We start from the raw sequence: 19,628 nt of genomic DNA, 5'->3' as shown, positions 1-19,628 counted from the left end.
CTCTCCGCGTCATCTTCGAAGCAAAATCCGCCTCGTTTGACGCACCACTTGCTTCTCAAATCCTCCCCCCTCCCCCCGCCTATGACTGAAGCCCTGACATAGTCGTTCATTCCACATTCGTCATTCGAAGACATTACCTGCAGATAACCTACAAGTAATGTCTTAATTATAATTGCTGTAAGTTTCAATGAGTTTTAGGGATGAATCATGGGTAAAGTAAGGATATTCACATAAAACTTAAACTCAAGTTATACATATACACCTCTTTTTTAAATGTAAATTGATACATGCTTTTATTCATAATCGACCAAATATGTGTGCATGTATGCGATTCATTATTTGCATGTTGCGTCCGAAGAAAACCTTATATTCCATGCTTTCACTTAAACTGTACTGTAACTCCCTGTTGAGTTGATTTCGTATTAATATGCAGGCAGTCTGAGCCTACATCATTATCGTGACTGGATGTTTTGGGCAAAGACGGTCATTTAACTTTACAATTGGCTTTTAGGTAGCGAAGGATCGCGTTAATTCCGGCTAATCTGACTTTAATTTGGTGTTGAATTTTTAATTAACCACTATTCTTTTCGATCGTGTCGTAAACGATTTTTTTATGTTTGGATCGTTTCCCATGGTCGTGGAGGAGATGCATGGAAGTCGTCAAAGGACCCAGTTTACTCATTGAATAAATCCATGCGAGTCACTCACTCTCCGCGGTCTAATTTCCCATTTCTACATTAAAACTTACACCCATAGCGTTTCGTCATAAGTAACGTCAAGAATATGCGAGCAAGCGACGAGAATTGAAAGGGTCACATACCTACGAAATATAAAAAGAATATACCCTGCATATACGCTGCGGCATACATGCCCTCGCTTTTAATGCCCCCCTCCACCTCCTCCCCCCAAATTTCCCCGACTCACTCACCCCTCCTTCCCATTCAATCCTGCCTGCGACCTTGCATTGCCTCCCTTCCCCGAGCAACCACCCCCTTCTCAAGCACCCCCCCCCCCCACACACACTCCCACCTCCTCATAACTCCGACCCGTCCCCTCGGCGAACGCGTACGTGCTCCTCCTCGTAGCCAGCCATACCCCCGGCCGCCCCCTCACGCTCCTACTCATTCCACTGTTACCGCGGCGGCGTGGAAGGCGGAGGAAGGGCCGGACGGCCGCCTCCAGGCCGATCCCTCCCCCACTCTGCGTCCCTCCTCGCACACCCCACCCCCTCCCATCTATCTATCTCTCTCCCTCTCTCTTCCATCCTCCCTCTTCCTCTTAGTTCCACTTACCCTCTTCCTTCTTCACACCGCCTCATCCGTCCTGCCTCTCCTTCCCAACCCGCCTTCTCCCTCGCAATCTCTCTCTTTCTCTCTCCCCTGCGTCGCCGCACCCGGGGTCCGCCTCCACACCCTCCTCCTCCCAGCCCTTTAACCCCGTTCCGCCCCCGTACTCATGAACCCCAATCTCCCTGAGCCCCTTCTCCCCAGCCCGCCCGCAGTGCCCCCGACCCACCGCACGAAATGCTGCTCCTCTGCCGCCGGTCCCACCTCATCTCATCTCTCCTCCCTTGCACAGCCCCCGACCCGACCCGCCCTCCCCACCCCCCCAGAATGGGAGCCCGTGAAAGACGGGATTTTTCTTTTAATTCCGCCCCTTTCTCCTCACTCTCCCTTCACGGATTTCCATGGCTCCCATTCCCATGTCCGCAAGGGGGAGGGTAGGATTGGACCAAATCGGCTTCGATGGGGGTCCTGTTAAGTCGTGACAATGACAAGATTCGCCGCTCTTTTTGCCATGATTGGCTTCGGATTGTTGAATCAGGGATGATATTTTGTTGCGGGGGATGGTCATATGTGTGAATGCGGAGATATTAAAACGAAAATGACTTCATTTTCATCATGAAAAACCTCGGCTATTTAATGGTTACTGATTTCTTCTGGGTGGGAGATCATGGAACATGATTTGAATCAACGACACCACATCGCAAAATGAAGTAGGAATAATAATTTAATTTTATATACCTTGAGAGCATTATAGCCTTGTCTCAACTATCAGCTTTAGACCCTCACAATTGAGAGTAGTCAATTTTTTAAATCATCCTAAACATGTTTTTTTTGTGCCATTGACATATATTTTAATATGGAAACCAAAGTTAAGCCTGTTTCATGAAGACCTTTGTGGCACCCCAGTTATTTCTTTGCCGGCTAGTGCACTTAAGTCTTGTATCAACTGGTCACAGTGCAAAAGTATATCTCTGCAACTCTGGAGGGGAAAGGCATTTCACTTTCTGCCAAGAGCAATTAATCACCGCGGAAACATGCATTTTTCCGTGCTTGTGCCTTGTTATGTGTACCCTCGTGTTCACCCTTGAAGGAGGCTGACTTTTTTCTCTTCTCTCTTCCAACAGCGCGCTGCCTGCCAGGATGCCACGCAGAACATGGTCACTGCAACAAGCCCAACGAGTGCCTGTGAGTACAAATTCATGTTAATTATTGCCCCGTTCGTCCTACGCCCTTCCCCTATTCCTTCCCTTCTCCCCCTATTCCTTCCCTTCTTCCCCCTACTCCATGCCCCGCATGCCGTCATCATTTTTTCCATCCCTTAAACCCATATTTATATCATAACCTCGCACTTTACACTTATCAAGAAGGTTACACTATCATGGATGATCTCCAGTGCTGGAATATTTTTCAAATTAACGAATGATTATTTGAATTATTAATGAATTTTGCAGTTATTTTTCGCGCCGATTGTGCCTAAACTTTTATATTTTGATGGGAACCAAGCAGTGGGGGCTAGTGTGTTGCCTAATTATTATATGTGAGTTCGCTATGAAAATTCGTGGCAGTCAGAGTTAAGCATGACCTGACCTTATTTCTTTTTTACCCTACTAATCGTGCGGTGGTGATATTTTGATGTCTGTCGTAGACGGCTGAAATAAAAACCCCTCATTTAATGCATACAGTCTCCGGACATCGCCTTGACGGATGAAGCCGTGTATAAAAAGAGCGGAGTATCACGAGAATTAACCCAAGAGGAAGGGAGGGATTCTACGCCCTTAACCGACCGCTCGCCTTCTCCGAAATCTTTCTCCGCCAGATTTTCCCAGCTATTGTTTTCAGTCCATCCCTCTCCTCCTCCGCGCCCCTCGCTGTTTGTCCGGCATTCTTTCCAAGGAAGGGCCGCCGCGGTGGCGAGGATTTTGATGCGGCGTCAAATAAAAATATAAAAAGAGGCAAACAAAGAACAAGCACTGCATGCGCCTGTGTCGCCTCCCCACGGCGGCGTGGGCGTAGGGAGGCGAGGATAAATGCCTCTGTGTGAGGACGACAATTGAAGTGCGGAAATGCGTGTGTCGAGGGCTCGCCTCCGATGCGTGAGCGTGCTAGGCGTTCTCACGTCTCTTGGTCACTAGCACTGCGGCAAAGTGGGGTGGAGGAGGAACGGGGTGGGGTGGGGGGTGCTTTGGGATGGGGAGGAAGGGGTGGATGGAGTGCGGGGAGGGTTGGGTTGGTGGCTATTAGGTTCTGACGCCATGAGGGTGAAGGCTGTTGGTAGAAACGTTTTGTGCGCGAAGGGGAAAGGGCGACCCTGTTTATGTAGAAATTCATAGTGAGAGCGAATTTTTTTGTCGTGATCAGGAGTTTATCCCGTGCTTTAATATGAAAACCAGATTACTGAGGTCGGCAATGTTGAAAAAAGCCGCGTGATACGTTTGAATTCCTGCGGGAATCCGGAAAATTGGAAGAATGTATTTCCTCTGATATGCTTAAGAAAGAAAGAAAGAATGGCGTGTATGTTTTGAGTCATTGATCGTTCCTTGCGTTGCCTTTATGTCTTTTGTAAATCATCATCTTCGACCGAGAATAAGAGCCGAAGTAATTACTAATAAATTATGGCTCCTTTCCGCCGAGATTTCTCACACGACGCGACCATTCTGATGCCCAGTGTCTTCGAATGTAACAAATGCCGATACTAACTTCCACCTTGTCATGAATAATTGCTCTATTTTCTTTCAAACTCACGGTGGGTTGACCACCGTTTCGTTAGAGGGTTGAACACACGCCTCGCCCGTAAAGGTTCATTTTTTTCCTTTGTGCCTTCCAAACGAGAATTTAAAAACCACACCTGATGGGATTATCACCGAGGCATCGCTGCTCTTTTGGGGGGGGGGAAGGAGATGATCGAGAGAGCCGCGGGATTTGGAAGGATGGGGACGACGAAGAATTTTGCATCACTCTCCACAAAAAGAGTCCGGTATAGTTTATTGAGATGATTAAGGGGAAAGCTTCATCTTAAGGAAGATAAAAATTACCCAACGACGACTGGCTCGGATCCGCCTACCCATATAAATGTGTGTGTGTGCTTGCGTGGTAGTCACTCTGCGGCGAATTGGATGAGAACTCGTGCGGAGGAGATGGAGGAAATAGGAAAGTGTAGGTGGGGGAGGGTGTGAGGGAGAATGGGGAAGGGAGGAGGGAGAGAGAGAGAGAGAAGGAAAGAGGGAGGGAGGGGAGGAAGGAAGGAGTGAGAGAAACAGACGAGGCGTCCTCCTCCACTCAAGTGCAAGGCTCTGGTGTGGTTAAATGAAGTGTTGTCGGGGGATAGGGGAAAGAGGAGAGGGAATGGGTTGGTGGAGGGAGGGAGTAGGTGTGTGGGAAGGAGGCAGTCGAATCGAAGGAGGAGGCAGTGGAGACTTGGAGATGTCTTTATTAAATGCGGAGATCGGGGAGGGTAGGCGGAAAGGGGTGGAAGGGGGCTGGAAGATGGGAATGGCTGTAGAGAGAGAGAGAACGGGATATTGTCGGGAAGGATGCTGGGAAGGACTGTTTCGTGTCTGTGGGTGGGCTTGGGCAAGTAGGGTTGAGAGATCTCGCGAAGACTTTGGAGGGGAGGTGGAAGGGTGTTATGGGGGAGGTTTTGTTATGGTTTTTAAGACTGAGGGATCGGGGACGGGTGGATGTAATTCACGTTCTTCTATCCCTCCCCTTCCCACCTCAACCCGCCTCCAACCCGTCCCACCCACACCTCCCACACGCACATTTGCGGTTGGCTTGTGTGTGACTGAACGTCTGTTGCTTGTGTGAGTGTGTGTGTGATACAGGCTGGGCGTGTTAGTTGGTCATTGCCCGTTCCCATGCAGTGGGCGGGCAAGCGCTCTCCCCCACCCCCTTTTCCGCGCGTTCCCGCGCACACACACACACACTCACACCGCTTCTGCCCGCGCTTCCATTGCCCGCCTTGTCTCATCCCGATCTGTTTTTATCCTTCCCACCCTGACTGCCAGTCTTCATCGCCACCGCTCCCCCTTCCGCCCCCCTCCTCTTTACTTTGACGGAGTGGCTGTGCCCAATTTGCCCGGCGATGATCCCATTCGTCGCTTCCCCGGAGAGGGGCGAGGAAGCGGATGCAAATGAAAAAAAAAATCTTCCAGGACTCTTCCCGGAATTTGTCTGCGGGATCGATCGAGAAAATTTTTGCGGGCAACGGATCTCATTCGAGGGCGTTTAGTAGCACCTTGAAATGCTATAGTGGAATTTGGAAGCGTCTCAGTGTTGATGTGGTGTAAGCGGAAGTGGCGCTGTGTATCAATCGTGAGTGGCGTACGCACGCGAAAGGTTTTTCTCTCGATGAAATGGTGGATGGAAGAAATGTATCGTCGATTATCCGTCCACACCTGTGGATATGTTCGAATCGAGCGACGGGGCGTCGATCGGCCGGCGCCCCCTGCGCGATGGCCGCGCTCCTCTCGCCAACGTCATCCCCGCCCCCACCCCCCTCATCACCGCACCGCGGCGTCTCCTCCGACTCGAGTCCCCTCCCTCCTCCCCACCGTCGTCTTCCTCCTCCTCGAGCCTTGTCCCTCCTCCCCTCGGGGCACTGCCCACACAACCTTCGTCGGAATCCTCTCAACCCGTTGCGTGTTGGGCGAAACGAAAGGGAATCCAGTGATCAAGTATGATGTGTTATTTTTTTAAGTGCAAACGCGTAAGGGGGGTGTGTTTGCAATTGCATCCGTTTCCTCTTTGTTTAATTCGTCCCCTCGTGCTTAGGTTAGAGAAATAAGTAGATGGTCTCAGTGCAAAATTTGACACCGAAAAATATTTTGTGTTCTTCCGCAGTCTATCTTGCTGCCATGATGTGATTTGCATTATCTAGTAAATACCTCCTTGTTTTTAATGCGTTTGAAAAAAGGGATGCTCATTAGAATTGTTCCAAATCAAGTTAGAATTAAGATTGAATATGGTACCACACTCATTTGAAAGCATATTGTTTCATTTTTAGTTAATTTACTCATCTTGAATTGAGTTATTGTCTCTTCCAGGGAAACATCTAATTTCTGTCAATGTTGCTATATTGGCGGGATTTGAACGTTGATGAAAAATCAAGTTCTTTTTCCCCATCGCCACTCCTTGCCTAATGGCCCGTACCCTATCCGAACTCATGGAATAGCAGTAACTATTTTTTATGACACGACTTTAAAATACCCCTTATTGCTTCCTCGACAGAATTTCTTGCGATCTTTGAACTCTTTGTACTCACAATCCTGAATGATTTCTTTCAAGGCATTCCGGAAAAACTTCTTGCAAAGTCGTCTTTCAGGGAGCCTCGCACGTCAAGGAATTTTGTATCACTGATACACGTACAGATGGTAATTCGAAGAATTTCTCTTCTTATTAGCGCCGCTACATCTTTAACGTGGATTTTACTTTCGTATAAAATGTAATGAAGTGTTTCCAGCCGTTAATACTTTCGAGCTATATCATCTGTTCGGCACATTTTCTAATGCCACTTCTTGCCTTACTCAATGGAGCCAGTTGGAAATTAAAAATTACCCATTCATTTCTTATTTCAAAATACTTAGCAAAGTTTATAATAATAAGGGATGTTTTCCTTGCTGTAAAAATTATTTTAAACTAACTACAGGCGATAATTCATTTTAACGACTATGGCGAAGATGGCATACCATTTAATTGCATAAAGACCATAATCTGTAAATGTCGATGTTTGAGATTGTTGTTTAAGATGAGGAAGTAATGATTGCTTTATCTTTTACATATTATTGTTCATCCCATACTTAGTTCACATATTTTTAATAAGAAATATTTACACGATGCACCGGCATATTTTTTATGTAATATTTGTCTATTAATATGTGGTCTAATGAATTACCACGACCAGGCCGCACGTATACGGACGCGGTTCGAAGCCGTCTGACAAACCTTACAAATATTTAGCGCAATTATTTGTCCATCACTTTATCACTCATAATTAGATATGGCTGAGGGGGGTGTTTTAGCCGATTAAGTTCCTTAAACAATGAACCTACCGCCTTGGACGATTTGGATTTTCCATCATGATAGCCGTGAGCCAAGAAGTTGCCCATAGAAATACGAATGTTTCGATACGGTGATTTAATTCTCATTCCCGCGCGCAAGTGGCGCCGCTCACTTTGTTGGAAAGCTTTTCTCTAACCCATACCTCAAGCAAAACGGCGGTCGACGACTTGAAAGTACATATTCGAGACGAGCGTCGCCTCACTATCCATTCCCCCCATACCTTCATTACGACTTCTCATATGACCTCCTTCCAACCACCATAATCACGTCTCGCTCCCTTCCCGTGCCCGGTCCTTTCCTCCCTCCCGAACAACCATTTCCTTCGAGAAGAAGAAGTCTCCCTCCGTGTATGTATGTGTGTTTATTTATGTACGTGCGTGTATATATATATATATATATATATATATATATATATATATATGTATGTATTTATACATAAAGAGAGGCGGTCGTCTCATCTCAACCGTCGCGAGCACAGAGTGGCCGGCTCGCCACCTACCTCACCTTGCCCCCTCCCGTCCTGCCTGCCCTCCCGCCTCTTTCTTCTCCTTCCTCATTCTGTGACCCATCCCCTCCTTTCCTCTCACTCCCGCAACTTTTCCCGCGGGGATGGAGTGTGTTTGCCGTGTGCCCCCACTCCACCTGTCCGTGTGGTCTCATGTGGTCTTGTGACTCTTAGCGAGTAGTACGAGGCATTGGCATTCACGACAGGCCATCTCCTCCTCCGGCCCCACCTCCCCCACTCCTCGCCACGTTTTGCCGCTCCCCACCGCTTTCTCCCTCTCTCCGCTCCCTCTTCCTTTCGTCGCCCTTCCTCCTCTCGCACTCCTTGCCTTCCTTCGCCTCTTTCCCCTGATTGCTTGCCACCGATTCTTCTCCTAAACCGCCGTGCACACAGCCGCCAGAGTACTGGATGTCCAGCCTATTCCTCCTGCTCTTCCTTTCAGTCTTTTCCTCCGTTTTTCCATTCGTCGACCTGAAGAAAGACCTCGGCGTTTCGTGCGCGGAGTTCTGTTACAAAGACTGCGTGATGTATTTTTATAAGTTACTTGGTATTACGGCTACTATTGATACGGAAGCTTTACTTACTTTTGAAGCAAAAAATCTTCATAAATGAATGCTCGTTGGGAAGGATATGGATTTTATCAATGGTTTTGGTGAAGCGAAGATGAACGCTTTTGGAATTAATCCTGTGCATTTATGATCAGTATTATGTTGTTTGCCTTCGAGAGAAATTTAATGCTTTAATTTCCTTGCCCTGTATTATGAGTTGAATATAGAAAAAATAGTAAAAGGTGCTTTCTTTACTTTACTATACTATCGTGGTAACTTGGCGATCAATAAAGTTTAATTGGCTTAACGTAAGGCTATTAGCAGTTTTAAGAACGAGCTTTTCAACTGCCATTATCCATCCCTATAATTTGCATCACAAGACGAAGGTGTTAAGATCTACATTCTTAGATTGGCACAGTGCTGCATTTCCTGGAAACAAATAAAAAACCACGATTAAATTCTTGATCACCTCTTCCGCTTTACTCGCTCTTCTTGTAGAACCCGATGAGAAATCCGTCTGTTCTTTAGCTTCTCCTGTTTTTCATCTTTCTACTTCACTATTATAATAACGTCTCCACAATTAAAATAATTCGTCCCGTAGTACATGTGATTCACGCGCGAATACACTCTTACACGGTAATTCTCTATTTCTCTTTTTGTTCCTGTGGTGGTATTCTTGATGGGTGTAATGAGATGACGATTCGCGACCAGCCACGGGTAGGCGGAAGGAAAAAGAGTAGACTTGCTGTAAATTACTTTAAAGCTGTGAGAAAATGTGTGTAGGAAATGAGGAGGTATGAACGAGGCGGAGGGAGCAAGGAAAACGTGAGCTGGGGAAGAGAGAGGGGTTTTTGGTGAATGCTTCTTCGCTTGTGTGTGTGTGTGTGTGTCATGCGCGTGTTAGTAACGTGTGTGGTTTCTGCCCCTCTTAGTATGTGTGCGTGCGCGTGGAAAGCAGTCATTGACTTAGATTCATTGATAGTGGGGATGCGAAGTCCATCCTTTGTGCGTGATGTGTCCCGAGTGCTGGAGGTGAAGACAGTACGTGTCGAGGGTTTTATAGTGCACGGCCTGCCGAAAAATCTATTCTTCGCGGAGGAAAATCCCTCGACTACCTCGGTATTCTCCGATCCGGGTTTCTTTATTTTTGGACATCCCGAGGTCGTCGCTCGTCTTTTTTTCTCCGTTTCGTTCCAGAAGGGAATGCGTCCATTGTGTCGTGAATTTTGAGGCTCTGGTGCCCGGTGGCGATGGAGCGCGGTAATCACCACGCCCCTGAGGGGTTATCGCGTGACTAATGTCGAGATGGCGTCTCTCGTTATCCGTGTGAGGAACTCGGGATGTGCGCGTGCTTCCAACTGGTGTTCTCTTGCGATCTCTTTAATTTTTAGTTACACCCTTGTTTTTCTCTGGTAGACTGCGGCTTTGTGACGTATTTCCCTCCAGGTGCGAAAGTCAAGACGATCAGTTTTAATCATCACGTGGCCCCTTCACCTCGGACATCTCGGCGAATTTTATATTCTTCCTTTACCCTCTTTTCTACACCGGCCATCGGACCCGTGCCTATTACACTTCTGAGCCACGTCCTCCGGAGATGGGGGGGGGGGGGGTCTTTCAACGTGCAGTTTCGATTGGAATCCGTCCCTTTTCTGTTCCCTTGACTTACTTTTTTCCGCGAACCATTTTTTGCACTCCTGACGAAGCGAGCTGCGAATCTTTTTCCCTATTCGCGTGTCATTTTTTTCCCGTCCCCTTTTCTCCCCTCCGGCCCCGCGGTGAGCGGTCGGCACGCATCCTTGTACATCATCCGTGACGTCATGCTTCCATGGAGCCCCTTGCACCTCTAAATGTAAGCCTCGTGCGTCCTCCGCGAACCTCCCCCCTCCAACGCTCAACCGAATGTCCTTCCCTTCCTTCCCCCTCTCCGCCCTCCCTCCCCCCTTTCGAATCCCCCCTCATCCCCCAGTCCTCGGCCTGCCGGTGCCTCACCTGCATATAGGAGTGTCATACCGTGGGAACTCGAGAGACGAGAGAAAGAGATGGAGGGAGAAAGGGTGGAGAGTGAGAGAGAAATGGGCGTGGTGTCTTTTGTAATCCCCCTTCCTCCGCCGCCGGATTCTCCCCCATCTCCCCTCCCTTCCTCAATCAATCCCACCTTTCTGCTTCTGCCCACCCCCCTCTCCCTCAACCCCGTACACCTACCTGTCGCCTCCCCCCCTCCCCGTCTGCTCCCTCGCGCCTCCCCCTCCCCGATTGCATACCTCTCTGCCCTCCTACGCCCTTCCCTCCCCCCACACTCCTTCCCTCTCCTCCTCCCGTAAGTTTCCCCATTCCACCACTCCAATACCGTTCCTCCGTGGGCATGGCTTCTGCAACTCAATGAGACATTGTCTTACATTACCCCTCTCACCCTCTGTCTTCCCACTTTTTCTCTCCATCCTATCTCTTTTATCTTCCTTTCTTTCCAGCTACTCTATTCCCTCTTTATCTTCCCATCTCTTTTATCTTACCCCCTCCCCCTTCTTTCTTTCGCTTTTAAGTAATGCTTTCGTTAGGTTCCCACCTGTTTTTACCGGCCGTTCGTATTCTCCCTTCGGTTCCGTCGAATCGCATAACTCTGTCACTTCTCCGCGATTTTCTCTCTTGGCGTTTTCCCGTGGTGAATTTCGAAATTTTCTCGTGCTCCAACGAGACGAGAGCTTGACTTACTGCGATATTTTTTCCCGGACGCCACCAGGACATTTCCCGTTTAATCGCTCTCCTGCGTTCCTCTTGCCCATTGAATTTTTACCATCGCCCTCTTTCCCATCCTCTTGGGCGCCACCTTCCTTTTACTCCCCCTCTTTTCTTCCATACCCCTTTTGTTAAAATCAAGTGTCAACAACCTTCTATGGAACTCCATGGAAGGCGAAGCACTTTACTGTGCCACCTGTTTTGCGAAAATCCTCTGCGAGAATCTATTCACCATAATTTAGTTGTACATGTCTTTTAGGCAATGAGAGAGTTTTGGGTGATGATTTGTTTTTGCTCTTTATTTTGAAGATATGTAAATTATTATGTTGAAACTTTTGAACATTTCTGAAACATCGTTGTCATTAACGACATGTTTTCCTCCATTGCAGGTGTCACAGTGGCTGGAAAGGTCCCCTGTGCGATCAGTGCGAGCGATACCCTGGTTGCCTTAATGGCGGATGTGTGGAGCCTTGGAACTGCATTTGTGATGAAGGGTGGGGAGGTCTCTTCTGCAACCAGGACCTCAATTACTGCACCAATCATCGGTGAGTGAAGTTATCCACGTAATAGTTATGAGGACTATCTTTTTTATTTTTGGGATGGTAGTCTTTTCATTCTTGCGTTGAAGTCTCCCAAGTCCTACCGATGCGAGGTTTTCCGTTTCGATCATTCAAATCACCTGTCTTTTAATTACTTTTTATCAATGAAAGCTATCATTATAAGCATTTGTATTTTACCTCGGCTCTTTCTGTAGTATCTGTCATTTGGAGTAATATTCATTCGAAAAATTTCTTTGCAGCCCTTGTAAATCCGGAGGCACGTGCTTCAACACTGGCCAGGGTTCATACACTTGCTCCTGCCCCCCTGGATTTGGTGGCAATGACTGTGAGAAACGTGTGGATCCATCGCCTCCGGCAGCTCCCTCAACCACCGCATCCACGCCACCTTGCGGCGGAGGACCGGGCTCAGGACACCTTCACCCGTGCCTGAATGGGGCCACTTGTCGAGTAAGTTTCCAATTCTTTTCGTCGTGTTGTTATATTTGAGTTACTTAGAGTACGAAGAGGCAGTTAATTACAAGCAGCAGAGATCCAACCTTCCCATGATCCATGCCCCTCTAATGCCCCATCTCTGTACCTTTCAGGCGAATGGCCCCAGCTCTTACGTCTGTGAGTGCGCCAAAGGTTGGCGAGGTGATCACTGCGAGACTCCGGAGACGAGGACCTGCGCGGACTCCCCGTGTCGCCACGGTGCCACGTGTCTCGACAGAGATCTTTCGTCTCCCTCGCCGTCGACGGGAGGCCCCGGAAGGGGGAAAATTTCGGATGTCATCCTCCGCGGATACATTTGCAAGTGTCCCCCCGGCTATGGAGGAGACCACTGTGAGAGGAGAATGGATCCGTGCGCTGAGAGGCCGTGCCTAAATGGTGAGTAACCACGAAGATGCTCCCTTCGTCGTACGTGCATACTTGGAAATGAATGAATTTATCATCCATCAAACTCTTCACTAGGATTTGGCATTTAGAAAAAAATAATGCAACAGTCGCTTTCTTGTGAGACGTATTGACATTTTTGAAGAAACTCATAAAATATTCCTAAATTTTCTGCTTGCAATGTGCATCTGTGAGAATTTTGGTTTACTTTTATTTCATACATCCTGTTCATTCTGGCTTCGAAGCTTTGCTAAAATTTTCTCTTATTTTCCCTTACTTCAGGTGGCACGTGCTTATCAAGGGCGAATGGCACCGGGGTCATTTTCGACTGCCGCTGCGCCGTCGGGTTCTCTGGGCCAACCTGCTCAATAGGCAGCGCACCCACCGTTCCGCGGGCTCCCTGCGATGATGAAGCTGCCGCCAACTGCTTCAACGGTGCTACCTGCGTAGTGGACAACAGTAGACGCGGATTCCATTGCGCTTGCGTGCCGGGTTACGCAGGGGCGTCGTGCGAGAGTCCGGTGGATTATTGCGCTGCAGCGAGACCCTGCGCCAACGGGGGAAGGTGTTTCAGGTTGCTGAATGACTACGAGTGCAGATGCCGGCCGGGGTTCACCGGGAAGCTCTGTTCCATCAGGATGCCACCCCCTGAGAACGGGGAGTGGGCGACGGGGAACGCTTCCCGCCAAGTCGCCGGCGAGGGCGAAGAGGAAACTGTGGGCGTCGGAGTGGCCCCCGCCGACCTCGGGGCCACCTCCCAACTGGGAGCAGAGGACGCCCCCTTGTCCACCGGGCACGTCGTGGTCATCGCCACGCTCTCGACGGCCGTGCCCGCGGCTGCGCTGGCGGCTGCGGCAGTCGTGGCCTTGGCGAAGCGGAGGAGAAAGAGGGAGAGGAGGAGAGCGGACGAGGAGGCGAGGATGCAGAACGAGAGGAACGCCGGGGTGTTCGGGGCAGAGAAGCGGCAGAAGCAGCACCCACCGGGCACGCCGCCCCCACCGCCTCCTGCGAGCGGAGGGTCCCTCTTGAGAGACGCGCACATGATACGCAACACTTGGGGGTTCCCGGAAGACGGGTCTGCCAAGAACAGGCATAAGTGCGTCAATAGCGTGATTGTGGTGGAGGAGGTAGCGCCTCCTCCCGCGGACGTCAGTGCGAACGCGAGTGTTGTGTCTAGTGTAAGTGATTTGTGCTACGCCCTCCAGAGGGCGGCGGCCGTCGCCCAGCAGCAGAGCACTGGGCACAAACAGTTGAACACAGAAGCTGCGTACCGCGCGGGGCTCTCGCAGGGCTTGGGCGGGAGTAGTGTGGTGGGTGGTGGCTGTGGGGGGAAGTTGGTTGAGAAGGACTTCGATAACCTCAGGAGGGCGTCCATGGTTTCTGGATGCATCGACAAGAGGATATCAGTTCTCTCGGTGGATTCGCTCGTGTCTCCTGTGGGGATCTGTAACACGAGGTGAGCATCCATCCATCATTCTTTATTTTCTAGTCAACATCATCAATGCCAAAAGTAATTACTTAAGTTTAATTCGTTAAATCTTTGACACCCATTAAATTTTTAATGGGTAAATCCTTGAATATTATTCTTGGGCTTTCAAATGTTGAACTCAAATAATCGATTCTCAAATTGTATATAAACTCTCTCTATGTTTTCATGATTGAAAGTACTTCTCACTGTTGCTCCCAAAGAAATCTTTAATTTTTAAATGGAACCAATTTTGGGGAATACTTGGAGCGTTCCATTGAAAATGGTGTAATTAAGAATGATGCTGACAACCCATCAAATTAAAAGCACCTGTTAGGTGTCTTGTTAAATTTAATCCTTTAACAATGTGTCCCTCTTTTCTCCTTCAGTGATTCCTCGATGACCAAGAGGTCCCTAGAGAAGGAGGTATCATGTACTTCGCCTTCGAATGGTGGTGGCCCCGTGTACGTCATAGGGGAGCACTTGCAAGAGGAAGGGGGTGGTGTGGTGGGCAGCGGCATGCTGGCCACGGAGGTCTGAGCCAACCGAGTGAGCCCCCTGACCTGGAGGGTGCTTCCTCCGTGCATATGTGTGCTTCTTGTGCCGTGCGTGTGAACGTGTGCGACGTGGTGGTTGTCGCACCAAAAACTGATGAGACAATGGACGGGGCTGGGTCCCCATAATGCCTCCTGCTTCTGATAGTGATTGCGAGACCCAAGCGTATATCTCCAGGAAGCCCATCCATTTGCGTGCTTTGCTCTTTAGGAGCAAAGGGAAAAAATATATTCCTCCAGTGTGTCCTCGGTGGTTAAGAGACGTGAGCCTATTGATTTAACGCACTCCAGCGGAAGGACTCAAGAGTGGACCACTGTCGGCATAGTTTTTATCTTGGGCTGCGGATTAAACTTGGGCTCGCTACCAGCCAAATTGTACGTCTGTGTAAAAATCCCGTGTTCATTCATTGTGATCTGTGAGTGTTTGTGTGCTTGTGAGAGAAAAAGTATTGATTGCAGCCTGACTACGAAGATCTCCCCCTTAGGAAAGAAAGACGCCACAGAAATGGGAATCGAGTGAGCCGTTAGGTTGCATGCAATAAGTGTTAATAATTATTAATATTATTGTTTGTGCGTGTGCTGTCGTAATTGGAGATGTTTGTTGAAAATATATAAATATATTTTTTTTGAAACAAGAAAAAAAAAACGCTGGACTCTAGTCTCTAAACCCACAGTCGTTCCCTTCTGATTGGCCAAATGGAAGTAATTCTGCATGAAGATTTTTTTTTGGGGATCAGGAATTGGTCAGCGGCAGCCTTCTCGAGAATTTTGAAGCTCCTGGACGCCTTTTATTTGGAATGATGGGTCCGAGACAGTGAAATGTATTTAATGAAAAAAAACATGAGGAGGAGTTGAAACCGTTTATAAAGGAGATGAAAGCACAAAACCCTGTACAGTTCTTAATTTATTTATACTTTGTGGACTCCCATTGCGGAGGATATCAACTGTGCTGGAATCTCATATACCTACCAATTTTCTCTCACTCTAGATATATCTATTTCTCTCTCTATCTCTCAGTCTCTATCATGGAAATTTGTAATTAGTGGAACTATGTACTGAAGAGTATTAGAAGGAATGAATGATTTGCAATGAATGTAGAGTTTTGATTGTATGCAATGAATACTTCCATGAACTTCCAAACATGAAACGCAAATCATTTCTCTCTCACCTCTACTATGTTCCATCACAACCACTGGGGAGGTGACAATTTGCAGTGCTTGTGTTAATTATAATCGAGGGACAAACCTTTGTTTTTATCTATGTCCTGTCAGCCATTTTGTATGCGCACAAAAATTAGTCATCTAGGCCTAAATTTGTTCATGGGTCATTCATAAAAAAATTAGGTGGTACATAACATTTAGAATAAAACATTCATCTTTGACTGCATGCAAAGACGAAGGGATGGAGTTTGATGAGAAATGAAAACTCCATTGGTTTCAATAAAATTTTTCTATAAATTCAAAGATGGCTCTGTAACAAACAACGCTCAAATGTTGTCATAACCTCTGTGTAAAAAAAGTGAGTGAAAATTCTAATTAGTGTTCTAATAATATTGTGATTTCCCATATATTCCCCCATCTTCTCTGATCCCAATCTCCTCCAATTAATGATGAAAAAATCTTTCACTTCCCCTATCCCTCCCCCCCCCCCCCCGCAATCAATTTTGAAGCTAAGTCACAAGAATATAGATAATATTTAAATTATGAGAGTGTAATAAAGATTGAAGTGGAAAAAGTATTTCAAATAAAGGAAGGATATGTGTTCCTAGGGGTGGCTTCTTCTTAATATTATTGACTGATCAAAGAGAAAAAATGTAAAAGTTTTGAAAAAAATCATGTTCATACATTTGATGCGACATTTTTGAGTAACATTTTTTGGTGTGAGAAAATTTTTTCATAAAAAAAGAGGCTATGCATAAGGTGTAGTACGAAATTTGCATTAGAATTTGAAAATATATCCGGGTATGAAAATTTTAAATTAAAAAATAAAACCATTTATTGGTTGAACTGTTGTGGTTTATTTTACCTTGCCACGTGTACCATGTTTCTTTATCGTGGCAAAGGTTCTTTCACTGTAGTTAAAATAATATTTTTCCAATGTTGAGTGGGAGCTGGTATTTGTAACGCTCTCTCTCCCTGTTTCGTTAGTAATTATTATTATTGAAAAATTGTTTACTTTTTTATCAAAGCTATGAAGATGTTCCTGTTGAAATGAAAAATAACTAAAAACTAAGTCATTTTTTTCCATGAATATTGAAGGGGATGGCAACCCCTTTATACCCACCCCTATTAAAGAAGTAGTTTTGTCAATTGTTGTAATTTGTACTTACTGTTTTTTTGGACAAGTTAAAAATACATAAAAAAATTAATTAAAAAAATGAAGTGTTGAAATGAATTTGTAAAATACTGTATATTTAAAAGTGAGAAACGGTGTAATATCATGTAAATAGATAAAAATTTGTCAATATCATTGTTCACTTAGCCTTCAATAAATAAAAGTCATCTTTTGACTATTTTTTCAAGCATACTTGATGTTTTTATTATCTGTCAACAAGTGGATTATTCAAATAATAGTTAAACCAGATTGCATAATTATAAGTTATTGGCAAACAAATGAAAGATTAATAAGGAGTCTTTGGATTTTAGAGACGCCAAACTGAAACTTTCGAGCAAACCTTCAAAAAATATATTAGGTGTTTCTGATTAATTAAGGCACACATTTTAATTTGAAGATGAGTTAAAAAAATACGGGATTCAAAATGGGAATGTTCATTGAATTCGTTGTCACAGAAGAGATTGTTTAATTATACTAATTCACATTATGATATATTGATTCGATGTTTGCAATTCATTAGAAAACTTCAAATTTACTCGAGAATTTCTGTAAATGTTCCGTTTATCATTTTCTTGTTCAACTCTAATAAAATTATATGATTACTTCAAATTTGAGGGCAATGTCAAATCGATTCCCATCAGAAATCTCATATTTTTAATGTTTTTGTATAAACAATGCTAGGAAAACACTTACATAAAAGTAATGCAATTGAGAAAGGAATAAATTGCATTATTTACGATTGAATTCTTTGTCATATATATTGCTACATACGCAAACACTCTCTCTCTCGAGAACATCAAACGTTTAAATATGAGGGAAGCATCTGTATCGAAGCATGAAATTCATTTATAAGGCAACATTGTGGAGAAAATACTCATGAAAAGACTAAAAAATGCCGGCATTCAAATTAGCTGTTACCATTATCTACTTCTTTGAACTTATTATTCACTATAGTAACTGCAAGCTCTATTAATTCTTCCAATACTTGGTAAAGAAAGATTTAAAAAAATATTCCTCAAGTCATCCACTTTCATTAACATTATACTTATTACTTTTTATTGTTGGTTAGCGTGAATAGTTCATACTGCTGTGTAAAAAAAGTCTGATAACATATTTTCAAAATTTTACGAAGCACAATTTTTTTTTAATTTCTCACCAAGAAAGTAATTGGGCATTTCATTGCGTTTTACTTCGAGTCAAAAATCTATTTATAGCATATTCTAATGGATCGCAGTCATCAGGACTCACGTCCATGCATTTGGGACGCATTTCACTCCTATCGCAAACGGCTTTCATCGAAACTAGGGACCTCTTGGAGTTCATAAAGTCTTCTGCCAGCTCCTCTTAGTTGTAAACGCCTGTTGGAATAAGTGCAGCACATTACACAGTTCGAAGTGGACGTCCCAGAGGGTAAAACGTGTTGATTCGGACTTAGTAGTGATATCTGTAGACAATGAAAAAAACTCTGTAAGAAGGTAAGGGTGCTAAGAAACTCGACACGTGTGATCAAAATATTTTGATATAACAAGAAATGTGCCGGCCTTCCCTGGATGGTATTCATGTCGAAATTCATCACGACTTCTGATCGCGCAGTGGTAAGTAAACTCGTTATTCCATTTGCAAAAGTAATGCTTCATTTCATTGCATATCCGTGATGGGAGACACGTATTCGATTCACGGAATAATTGAAATTTGGATTAGCCCTGTTCAAAAATGGGGCAGGTTTGGCTTAGATGTCAAATGAAGACCAAAGTCTTGGCCCAGTTTCCAAGTTTTCCCCCAAAAATCTCACCCTCTTACTGAGTTAAAACTATAAAGCTTGCATATGAAATAGAGAAGAGTCTTTTGAAAAATATTGAATGTTATGCGTTGTCCTCAAACATTGGTGAACTCGTAAAAGCCATTGGAGTTAAATCGGAACTATGCCAAACTCGTGCGATATGGCACAGAAATTAAAACTGTTGCCCTTCAAGGGAAACGTTCACGGAGGTTTACCGTCCCAGGAGTTCCGCTGTTATCTCTGCAGCGAGGCTTATCTTTCTCAGATTCGAGCATTCGAAGGGTTTGTTTTGCCGGCCGTGCAAACTGGCGATCCAAGTGTGACGGAAATGTTTGCGTGTTTATTTCAAAGGCTCGCGCGACCGATCCAACAACTGCGTTGATTTCTAGGATGAGTGGGAGGTTTTCGGGAAAAGCGGTTAAGGGGCGGGGGAAGGACTCTCACTTCGGTGCCCGCGAGTAAACGGGCGATTCGGAATCGAGTGAGGCGAAGTAAATGGAGCGGCGGTGTGCCTTCTTGCTCATTTGTCTTGAAGTTTCGATTCGCTCGACACGCTACTCTCAGAGCGGCGGGCAAGTATCATTGGCTCAACGATTATCGAGAAACCGCCCGTTCTAGTAGTTTTTGAGGAATCGGAGTCGACGGAGTTCAGTCAAATGATATATTAGTTTACTTCATTGAAAAATAGAGCGAAACATCCATCCTCCGCAAAAGTAATTTTTATCTGTAGTGTAGGAATTTGAGGTACTACTAGCTGGAACTATGCATCGGCATAACTCCCTAAACACCTCCCCAGATTTTTCTTGTGCAGAAAGTTGTTTCAGTATCCGGGAAAAAATATTAATTGATTTATGTCCTGATAATCTTCATTCAGGGAAGACAGGAAGGCAAAAACTAGAGCAGGTAGAACAGTTTACGTATCTCGGTAGTGTT

General features: G+C 45.7%; 1 protein-coding gene across 1 annotated transcript in view; it reads left to right on the top strand.

The window, feature by feature from the left end:
- Delta (neurogenic locus protein delta) overlaps nt 1-17,105 on the top strand; it is an 82,016-nt gene extending 64,911 nt beyond the window's left edge. The window contains exons 5-10 of the mRNA XM_071598813.1: nt 2,411-2,471; nt 11,519-11,674; nt 11,929-12,136; nt 12,274-12,556; nt 12,845-14,018; nt 14,417-17,105. Of these exons, the coding sequence (XP_071454914.1) occupies nt 2,411-2,471; nt 11,519-11,674; nt 11,929-12,136; nt 12,274-12,556; nt 12,845-14,018; nt 14,417-14,567 (2,033 nt within the window). The 3' untranslated portion in view covers nt 14,568-17,105. The remainder of the gene's footprint in view (nt 1-2,410; nt 2,472-11,518; nt 11,675-11,928; nt 12,137-12,273; nt 12,557-12,844; nt 14,019-14,416) is intronic.
- The last annotated feature ends 2,523 nt before the right edge of the window (nt 17,106-19,628 follow it).

This window comes from Hetaerina americana, unplaced genomic scaffold (genome assembly GCF_022747635.1).
Source record: "Hetaerina americana unplaced genomic scaffold, ioHetAmer1.1.p SCAF_10, whole genome shotgun sequence".
Lineage (NCBI taxonomy): Eukaryota > Metazoa > Arthropoda > Insecta > Odonata > Calopterygidae > Hetaerina > Hetaerina americana.
This window is presented reverse-complemented; position numbering and strand designations above follow the sequence as displayed.